We start from the raw sequence: 11123 nt of genomic DNA, 5'->3' as shown, positions 1-11123 counted from the left end.
TTAAATTAGAAAATGGCTAGATATTAAAACCAATCTTGCATGTATAAAACCAATGATTTTAGGGCTACTAGTAGAATTTCTAAAAAAAAATTCATATCTAATCCACTTCAACCTATTCCACCCACCACCAAAAGAAAGAACCCAAAATAAAGATAACAAAAAAATTCAGTTCTTCATTGTACTTTCAAACAACAAATTAGTATCTTCCATGATCCATGCCAAATTTGTTGTATAGAACTGCAGGAATTGCCAAAAGTGCCATAAATTTATATTGTTCAAAGCAGAAGGCATTGCAATGTAGTACATTGATTGCTGAGCATATTTATACCACAAAAATTAGGAAACAGGTATCAACAGAGCAAGAAACTCATTGACTATTACAAATTAAGACAAAACATAACAGGTACTCTAGGGATGCTTTTATATAAAATGCCATGATTGTATCAATTAGCCAAGTTGCATAGATTAGTGCGTACGTTTTGGCTTTTGGTATCTAACGACAATATTTGAATTTTTGTCAGGCATGCAGATACTCGCTTTTGGACTGGCATTGTAGATGTAAATTGAGGTTCTCTTTATTGTGTATTTGAACTTACTACTACGTTGTATGCGTACAATTATTACTACTAGGTTGTATGCGGACAATTATTATTTTGTTTATCATTGAATGAACTTGTAATCGAAGTATTCTATATCCAATGTATCTGTTTCTAGATTGTGATATTATGAATGTTTAATTTTGCCTTTCAATTAGTTGTTAATTATTTCCATTCTTTTCCCCCTCTAAAACATTATATAGCATCATTCAGTTATTCTCATTCTAAGAAAATCTCATCTTGCACAATTTGAGTTGGACATAGTGTAGAGTAGGAATGCAATTAGCAAGTCAAGAGGTCAGAATAGTGTTGCTTTTTTGAGTTACACATCTTCTACACTTATTTCCATGAGAATCTGTATTGTACGTAACTACTATTTATTATTGTCCTTCCATCCTAATTCATAAGACAATGTATGGCAATTTGTCTTATCAAGAAGCTATTAAACTGAATAAGCTAGGGGAAAAAACCTATGTCATTATGGTTGATTTGTTTACGCTTGGAAGAAAAAAAAACAATAACAAAGCTGAATAAATTATTCATCTATGTCATCTATTTTATCACATACAAGATTGGTTCCATCAAATATTCCAATCAATTATTCAATTTATTCTAACAACTTCTTGTGTATTTTCTTTGACTCATGGCTCAATGGAGCAAGATGTAGAAACTCAGATGGCAGACGTATAACAGTATAAGTACAACTCATGCACATTTGTTCTTTCCCCTTTGAAATGTGAATTTATTTTCACTTCAGTGAAAGTAAGGTTAATTATAGTAGCATTTGCATAAGTTTTTGCACCCACTAAGATTCCAAAAATCCCAACACAACTGGTTAGATAATAAGATTTGCAAACGCAATTTTTCAACACGAGAAAGCGCAAGGCTGCATGAATTAAATGCCACACTACTATAATTTAGTCACTTTGGTTTGCAATGAATCAGCCATAACGATAACCTCAGAATCACGAGGAAAATAGCTTACATTGAATTCTACAAGCAAATTACTAAGATTAACAAGCAATGGTATAACTCAAAGGTCCGCTCTCCTAGGATATCTAGGGAAAGGAATAATGTCTCTGATATTCTCAATGGCAATGGCAAAAAGAAGCATGCGTTCAAAACCAAGACCAAAACCACTATGTTTTACTGTTCCATAACGCTGCAGGTCAAGGTACCACTCATATGGCTCAAGAGGCAGCCCCATCTCTTGTATTCTGCAAAAAAAAGAAAGCATCCCGACAAAATTGCTTCAATAATTCAAGGAAAAATGATTTCTATGGAGCGAAGTCTAATCAAGGAAAATAAATGTCAAATCTTTGGGAAAATAACTAGTGAAAAATTTTAGCATCATTTGGAAATTCACACCCCAAAAAGAGACCAATCAAGCATAAACATTCCCATACCTCTGCTGAATAACCTTTGTAACGCTCCTCCCTTTGGCTTCCTCCAATTAACTCACCTACCTGGAATTTAAGACATATATCAATTTGTTCACATGCAAAGATGTGGCAAAAATTAAAACCAAAATTAAGTACATCAAAACCAAACAACAAACAGGTAGAATAAGACAATGTACCTTTCATAAAGGACAGTCACAGACCTTTCATGTTCAAAAGCTAAATCAATCCCCCATTTAACACTATTCTCGAACTTCTGGCCATTTCACAGCTTCCTTTAGAAGTTCAACAGCTTCTGTATATGAAATCCGCTCAAAATGGGTGGAAGATACCATTCTTAGGCGCTCAATGCAAGTTTTATCAAACTTATCAGCCATAAACTCCATATCATCGAGGCAGTTATCAAGTAACCACTGACACAGAAATCTCACATAGCCTCTGCACAGTTCATATATACAAAAACAGACACTTTAATTTTACATCTGTGTATTACATTTCATACAACATGTATATAAGTGCACCACAAACAGATAAAACAAGACCAATCAACCTTTTTTTACCCAACAATTGACATTTCAACCAATATTTCCTTGTATTTCTTAACAGCCTATTGCATAACAGCTTGCATTGCAATCCCAACACATAACAATTGCTGATGAAACAGTGCAGATGGATGAGCAAAGCGGTGTAAAATGAATTCATTGGAACAAAACCCTATTATCTTGAAATTGCACTGCTCCTTCGACAAAGCCATGTCAAGGTTGATTAGCTCTTATTCTTTTGAACAAACTCTATTATCTTGATTAGTTGTTAAAAAAATCCTGCAGGCAAGTTTTTCTTTTTCTTTTGAATACAAGTCATGTTGGAGCTCATGTTATGAACTCAATTATATATATATATATATATACTAAGCTTATTGGTTGATTAGCTCTTATTTTTGATTAATTTATTCTTTTCTACTGAGCAATCTTATTCTTGAGTTTATTCATAAGCACCTTATTATGATTAAGCTGTTTATGGATCAAAAATAACATTGAACTTAAGCTTGACTCATTAAACAAACTTTTCCCCCGATTCATCTATTTTTTATTTTAAATTTAGACATTTTATTCTTTTACTAGTCTTTAAATATTCTTTCTTTATTCATCTTCTTTCTCCTCCTTTGTATGTATGTTTGTGTAGGAGATAGAGAGAGAAATTATACGTAATTATATATCTCTTTGTAACACTTATCTCCTCTCTCTCTCTCTCTCTCTCTCTCTCTCTCTCTCTCTATATATTAGGAATAATTTGATAGTGGAGGGATTTAAACTCAAGACATTTCTACTAGAAACATAGGAAATTACAATTATAGCATTAAGCCATAAGACGAGTCTTAAGTGTACATTTAATAGAAGCATCAGATGCAAGACATCATGTTTAGGTTTTTCTTCAATTGAACTGGAGCACTTTCCAATAGGCAATAATGAATTGGTACAAAGCGTCCAATTCTACAACTCTACCCCTCTTTGGATTCCCCAGCCAAAATGCTCGGGCAATTTAAGGAAGAAATTAACAAAACAAGAAAAAAAAAACAAAATGCCATTTGTCTCAGCTTTTGAACATTTTACAATTGGAACTGGACCTCTACGGCTCTACCTTCACTAAAATTTAACACCACTAACTACATATATGAATTTCACTTTTACAAACAAAAATTGAATATCCTGATTGATACATCTCTTCCATCAAAAACCCACAGCACATCCCACCATGGGTGACAAAGGAATCATATGCCAATAATTCACACCCCATCCCAATCCAAAACCAAAAATTTATCTTAAAGAACCCAAACCCAAACCCCATTCCAAACCCATGGTTGTTGACCATGCTTCGTCCGTTTCATCTTGAAGCACACAATCAAATTGGCCCTTAAGCCAAAAAAATGTAAATGGAGATCCAAGGTGCATGGCCAATGTTCCACAAGATCACCATTTTCAATTCTTGCTAATTGGTACCACTATTTGAAGAAATTAGTTAATTAATCAATTTCTCCTTCCTCAACATCATCTGTTGGTTCTGGAGCACTCTTGGGCGGTTCAACTTCTTCTTCATCATCCTCATCATCCACCTTCATGTATAGTCCAAGTTGTTCCAGAGGGTTCCCCTGCAGTTTGAAGTTATACGCATCTTGAGACACGTCTAAGATTGTCTCTTCTCTAAAACTTGGAGCATCTTCATTATGTGAAGCCCTAAGCATTTCTAGATCTTCCAAAAAATGACTGTTCTCATTGATTTCAATAGTCTTCTCCATCTGCAAAAAGCCAGAAAATTTCTAAAAGCATTCAAGAAAAGGTTGTAGTTCACTTCTACCACATGGGCTGTACATCCTACCTTTAACAATGCCTGACGTGCAGCTTCTCTGTCCAGCAACCTCTTCCTTTTGGCCTCAGCTGCAGCTTCTGCTTTGACCTTCCTTCGAAACTCTTCAGTAGCCTTGGCCTCTGCTTGCAACCGTGCTTTTTCTAATGACAAAACACAAAGCAAAAATCAATATCTAGTATGGCTTAGTAACTGATTAGGATAGGCTCAAGGCATACAAAAATGCACATTGATCACACAGAAGTGAGGCTTCAAGATAAGCAGATGCTGACCTTCTTTCTGCCGCCTTTCAAGTTCCTCTCTCTCTAATCGGAGTTTTTCGGGATCCACCTTTTCACCCTGGACCCAGTATCACACGGTAAATAACAAGTAAAATAAAGTACGGAAGACAGTTTGTAACATACATCTAGCTTCTAGCTTAATATAGGATAACAATCCTATAGGAGCAACCAACCTTTTCAAGTGCCTTTTCTTGTGCTTTAAATATGGTGTCCACAAATTGACGCTTCAACAGAGCTGCACGATAAGCCTTGTCGTCGGGAGAGACCTGCCTCTTAGATGGAGCACTCTCCCCTATAATGTTACAGCATGAAGGGTGAGATGATGCCCCAAAACTAACAGCAGATAGTTTTCCGCATGATTTCATGCTTACCATCTTGATGGCCATCTGCCTCAGCAGAAATTGGCTTGGACTGGGAGTCCTGTTCAACTAGCCCCATCCCATCTATTGAATCTGTACAAGAAATAGGCCATCAAGCTTCAGCAGATTCACTATTCTAAAAAGAAGACGAATGCCACCATGTCATAATTGAAGCACATCCCATGTTACTATATAACTTAAAGACTCACTGTTTTCAATTTCTGCGTCATCAGGATCACTTTATTTCTGATATAGATTTGATCCAGAACCCAAGTTTTCCTGCCACAGAAGAAATGAGAAAAATTCTCAATGTGAGAGAGAGAGATAAAATTTCAATCAGCAGAATGCTCATATGAATTTTTCCGAGATATTATGACATACCTTAATAGCACTAACAGGAGCTGAAGCTTTAACAGCATCAGGTTCACTCCTAGAAGAACTGCCTGAATCTGAATCTGTAAAAAATATAGCATACAAGATTTCAAAAAAAAAAAAAAAAAAGGGAGCATCACATGTTAAACTAAAACAGTAACAAGTTATAGAACAATCATTCCAACTACAAGCACAATTACATAAAGGCCTATATAAATTTTCATAAGCCCACTTTGGAAGATAGTTGATGAGCAGCAGCTGAAACATATATGTCATTACCAGTACAAATGGCCATTCAATGTTCTCTTCCTCAGCTAAGAAATTTAATTCCTGATATATATATATATATATATATTTTTCCCCTTCTAAAGAGCTCAATAAGTGCAAATAAGCAAAACCTAAGAGAGGGAAATTCTTAGCTTCAACCCCAGCCTGCCCTGTCAGTCAAAAAGTCATCAAAAAGTTTTAGGAATTAAATGCAATGTTAACATCTAGACATCTTTAGGTCCTGAAAATATATCCATTAGGACCTAGTCACATCAGCATGCAAATGCATTTCAACTTAAAATATGAAGTTTCTGTGCATTAAAATAGTATATAAAACTTCATTCATTCATTTCAAAACAAATGGGCCCTGGCCCTTCAACAACAAAGTTGCTGACAAAGCACACTCTGTAGGAGCTTCCAGCAAACAAAAGCCAATAACCACATTACATTCAGGGAAATCTACAGGCCATATTCAGTCTACAAGTAAAGCCTTCTCTTTGATAAGTCAAGTAAAGTCATTACATGGCCTAAAGAACCACAAAACCAAGCTCTAGGAAAACTAAGCCGGGGCAGAACTACCTACAACCTTAGGGGCCAACACCCCCCACCCCCACCCCCGCCTTTAAAAAAAAAAAAAAAAAAAAAAAATCCCAATGGTCCTCTTAAAAAAAGAATTTGAGAGAAATAATGAAATTTCCATGATTTCATTTTACATTGAAAATTTTGCTCTTATATCAGTTAGTGTTTTTGTTCATTTATAGTTTTGAAAACTTCATTGGTTCCACCGTAATTTTTTTATTTACTTTGGTAGGCAATTTGGTCATTTATATTGAAAGTAAAATTTTTAAGAATTTCACTGCAGAGATGCATGATAATAGATTAATTTTATTATATGAAAGATCAAGCTAGACATTAGAGTTTAAAAAATGATAACAGCTCTTAAAAAATTAGTAAAATATATATACATCATAGTATTTGTTAATTATGACTTATTCTAGTATTACAAAATTAATATATATAGCACATTAGGGGTTTGTTTTGACTAAAGTATCAGTAGCATAATGAAGAAATGAACTCCCAATTTAACAATAACTAAATATATTTGATGAGGTGGAAAACAGACTTCAACTTATCAAAGGCACAATAGGAAATGTTTATACGAAGAAAACCATAGGTTTCTTTCTTAGGTAAAGGAATGGTTTCCAGCTTTTTTTTGAGGAGGGGGGGGGGTGGGAATTTGGGAGGGGGTTGCAAATCTCAAATTTGGCAAAAGTGTGTATAAAAACTATAGAGTACATAATATCTTCAAACATAAGTCTCTCAGATGAGAACTGATCTAAAATGGTTAAGCTTACAGGGAAATCCTCCACTCCACTCTCCAAATTTCAGTAAATTGAAAGCAAATTGTGAAACCAAAAAACAAATGAACAGTACACAGAAACACTGAAACACGAACCATTGTGAGGGGTTACATGCCCTCTCACAATGCATTTGGGACTAAGACTACAACGTTTAATACAAATCAGTACTTCATTATGCATCCATCAAATGCGATTTGTGAGAACATGGAAGTTATAAAAATCATTAGAGAATGTGGATATCCACCCACCAAATTTCCTTCTTTGTAAAAGCTAGAGACTTAGAACTGACAGGGTACCCAAAGAGCATAAGAAAGGAACTGATGCCGTTGTGCCTAACAAAAGCCAATTAATCAAATCTCAAGATTTTTACCTGGGCAGGGGTTAAATCAAACGAGGATGAGCATCGTTTTCTCTTCTCTGTGCGCACACACAAGAAAGACCTCTTCCAAGCCATGCTGCCGATCCTGCTACAACTTCAGCTGTAAAAAGGTAAAACCCCCACTAATGAAAATCACCTTTCTAAATATTAAGCTGCAGAGTTTTATTTTCGGATCTTACATTTGACCACCCACTAATGAAAAAATCAACTTTCTAAATATTCAGCTGCAAAGCTATATTATCCGAATATACATTATGACAGAATTAACTAGATCTACAAACTTCTTCTTTTTTAATCAGTAAAACCAAAGCACACTGAACTGAAGACTGTTCACCGTCGACAGAGTTTTGCAAAGTACGCCTTTAACAACAAATAAGGGCTGTTAGTTGATTTATAAACTACAATATCAAGGCAAAATCAAATCACATCAACTCGTAAATGCAGGACACACACCCCCATAAATCACCATTTACACACAGTCAAAAAACACATTTACTGTTATCGATCAATTGAACAAAACTCGTAATGATACGAAACTTATCACGCAAAACTAATGCAATTTTTAAATTCTTTTGGCTGATTCAAAACTACAGTTATTCCAATCTCTCTCTCTCTCTCTCTCTCTCTCTCTCAACCACAAAACATAACGGAGCTGCCCACACCAGGATTTTCTATGGGGTACAAACACACATTTCAACCTCATTTGAAGCATTCAATAGAACTTCAAAACTCTATAGATCAGCCTTCTCAAACACCATAGATATCAATGAGTATACAAGACATAGGTTTCACATACCTTAAGTTTTGCAAATGCTATTTCAGGCTCCACCATCCTGAACTCAGCTTGTCATGTAATAACTAAGCTTACCTTCAGTCCAGGCATAGTACCACTAGCTGCATCTCCACAAGCACCAGAGATTCGTCCATATTCACGTAGTTCAGGTCTTGGAGCCTCACCTAATCTGCCCTCCGGATCTGACCCAATCACATTGAAGTATCTAACAATTTAAAAAAGGAAAAATAGATCCATGACAATCAGGATAATTGATTCTGGTCTATCAGAGTTCTTATTTTATAAGAAAAAAGAGAGCAGAGAGGGTGAAGTCTGGCCATGCATTATTGATGTCACATGTCAAAAAAAGAGTTAAACTGATTTAAATAACATAAGATTACAGCTAAACCAAACCTTAGGGGATTTTTTTATAAAATAACTATAAATTTCAAACAATATTATTAGTTAAGCAACGTTTTAAACATATTTCTTTTCTAACAATTCGACTTTAGTGTGGTCGTTTTTTGGGTTACAAAATCGACTGGATTGGACTCAATTTTCCTGTTTTAAACAGTAGATGAGTGGCGAGTGTAGATTAGAAAACGACCCCAGTGGAGTCGTTTTACAAGCCTAGAAAACGACTCCACCAAAGTTGTTTTTGCAAGCACAGAAAACGACTTTACTGGAGTCGTTTTCTATGCTTGTAAAAACGACTCCAGTGGAGTCGTTTTTCATAGCATAGAAAACGACTCCATTGGAGTCGTTTTTTATGGACAGAAAACGACTCCAGTGGAGTCGTTTTCTAAAGCAATAAACTTGCCCAGAACACACGTCCGTCATCGCGCCCACAAGAAAAACTTCAAAAACAAAACAAGTTTTCAAAACACGCCTCTCACTGACTGATACTCCTCACTCTCTCAGTATCACTCTCACTCTCAGTCACCTCTCCCGTTCAAAAAGAAAAAACTAAGTTTCAAAACACTCTCTCAGTCGCTCTCACACTCTCTCGCTCTCACTCTCAGTCGCTCTCACACTCTCTCACTCTCACTCTCAGTCGCTCTCACACTCTCTCACTCTCAGTCTCTCGCTCAGTCATCTCGCTCCGTCGTTGTCGGTGTTGCTCAGTCCCTCTCGCTCCGTCTCCGTCTCCGTCGCCGTCGCTGCCTCTCGCTCCCGTCGTTCCGTCTCCGCCTCGCTCTATCGCTCCGATTACCTCACAAAAAAGTAAGGACTCTCTTTTTTCTGGGGTTATTGGTAATGCATGCATAGATTGTTCCTTGTCTGTAAATTTTTTTTGGCTCTTTTTGTTCATATTCCAAGTTTCCAACTTCTGCATTTTTGATTGGGCCTCTCACAAAGTAGTTTGGCTCTGTGGACTTGCTTAAATTAAGGAACCAATTGAGCAAATTTGACTGTTGCGTCCTCTATTGCCACAAAATAGTATCGGCTTTATTCAAAAACAATGATCCTCTTTAATTTTTTTTCGTATTAAATGTATTTATGTAATTGCTATATGGAGTTTGTGTCTTATTTTAAATGACATTTGTTTCCTTCAATAACACCAGACCAGTTTGGATATGTTAAACCCTTGAAAAATCATTTGGATAAAACTATTAGGATTTATGAGTTTTGGCTAATTTTATGACAAATTTATTTGTATTTGTTTGTTTTATAATTGTAATGTAATTTGTGAAAATAGCGGTTGAAGGTTGAAGTTTTCATACTGACATTTGCACAATGGTGTATTTAACTAGACTTCACGGTTAATAGAGTGTCCTGCATGTCCCACACTCATTGAAGAATTTGATTTATAGATTGTAGTAGTAGCAGCAATACCTATAAAAAAAATTGTAATAATATTATAGTTACCATTTTGATTCCAAAAAATCTAAGTGATTAGTTTCCTATATCATTCAAAACACTTTCGATATTTAGTTTTCATATGGTTACTAAAGAAATTTACCTTTATTATTATATTATTATTTAATTTATGCATACTATATGTTCTATAGTTTCATTGTTCCAAGCAGTGATAAGACCCAGAGACTTAAGTCACAGTGGGACATATTCCATTTTAAAGAGTGTTGAATTTTTGAATTTTTGACACAAGTAATGAAAAAGCAATCAAATTACATTGCACTTTTCAGAAGTTAGAAAATTGATATGTAAATCCAAATGCACCAAAGGGCCCACAAATTCACTTTGCACAAGTTAGAAAATTGATATGAATCGAAATGGACCTAAAATAATGGGCCATAAATGAAGGGTCCCATCCCATCATTTGTGCGGTAGAAATTTAAAGCATCAAATAACCGACTAAGCTCAAACAAACAAACTCAAAGTCGTAGCAGGTAGTCAACACAACGCAATACAATAAAGACGGTCCATTTCCTATAAATTAGCATCCCATTATTAGCATTTCGTATTACATAACAAAATCATAAACAAGTTTTTACTTTTATAAAAGCATGATGATGATGAATTGTAATGTAATTTTTAGTTGTTTTTTTTATTAATGTTACTTATTATGCTTTTTGTGAATTTTTGTGGGTTTGGAAATATGGGTTATAATTGACTTTGATTTATTGTGTTTTAAGGGCGGTCATGATTTTTAGTTCCAATGTAAATGTTGTGTTTTTACGGTTTGGTTTATGAATACTCAATGAGTAGCGGGTTTGGGTTAGCTCAACTGGTAGAGTCTTTTGACGTGTTTGAATCGCGCCTAGACTAAAAAGAATCTAATTTGGCGTCTTTGTCAATGGTAAAGAACAATCAATCGGAGAACCCAACTCAGTTAAAATCATATGGTATATATAAATGCTTTTGAAAGGAGTGTATACGTTAAGAAAGGGTTTTATGTGTAAGCTAAAGATTTTGCTTGTACATTTTAATTCTTCCATTGCCTTAAATGCCTATCTTCTTACTGTAAAACAAGGAGAATTCAGCTCTTTAGCTGGTATTGATCATGACTTGCT

At 35.2% G+C, this 11123-nt stretch overlaps 1 protein-coding gene across 4 annotated transcripts; it reads right to left on the bottom strand.

Annotated features, from left to right (window-relative positions):
• Positions 1-3562: 3562 nt before the first annotated feature.
• On the bottom strand, positions 3563-8505 carry LOC111993414 (transcription factor GTE10). 4 transcript variants are annotated; one of them, XM_024025254.2, is made up of 9 exons: positions 8173-8504; positions 7368-7476; positions 5379-5452; positions 5207-5276; positions 5010-5090; positions 4812-4930; positions 4630-4696; positions 4370-4500; positions 3563-4289 (listed from the first exon to the last, which is right to left on the bottom strand). In XM_024025254.2, the coding sequence occupies exons 5-9, from the start codon at positions 5074-5076 to the stop codon at positions 4017-4019; spliced, it is 657 nt and encodes a 218-aa protein (XP_023881022.1). In that variant the 5' UTR covers positions 5077-5090; positions 5207-5276; positions 5379-5452; positions 7368-7476; positions 8173-8504; the 3' UTR covers positions 3563-4016. The 4 variants fall into 4 exon arrangements, with proteins under 4 accessions (XP_023881022.1, XP_065622008.1, XP_065622010.1 ...); XM_065765936.1 differs by having other exon boundaries at positions 4812-5090; positions 8173-8505; XM_065765938.1 differs by having other exon boundaries at positions 4812-5090; positions 8245-8505.
• Between the last annotated feature and the right edge of the window lie 2618 nt (positions 8506-11123).

The sequence above is a fragment of the Quercus suber genome, unplaced genomic scaffold, assembly GCF_002906115.3.
Source record: "Quercus suber isolate HL8 unplaced genomic scaffold, Cork oak 2.0 scaffold_665, whole genome shotgun sequence".
NCBI lineage: Eukaryota > Viridiplantae > Streptophyta > Magnoliopsida > Fagales > Fagaceae > Quercus > Quercus suber.
Note: the sequence above shows the minus strand (reverse complement) of the source record. Positions and strands in the feature narration are given on the sequence as shown.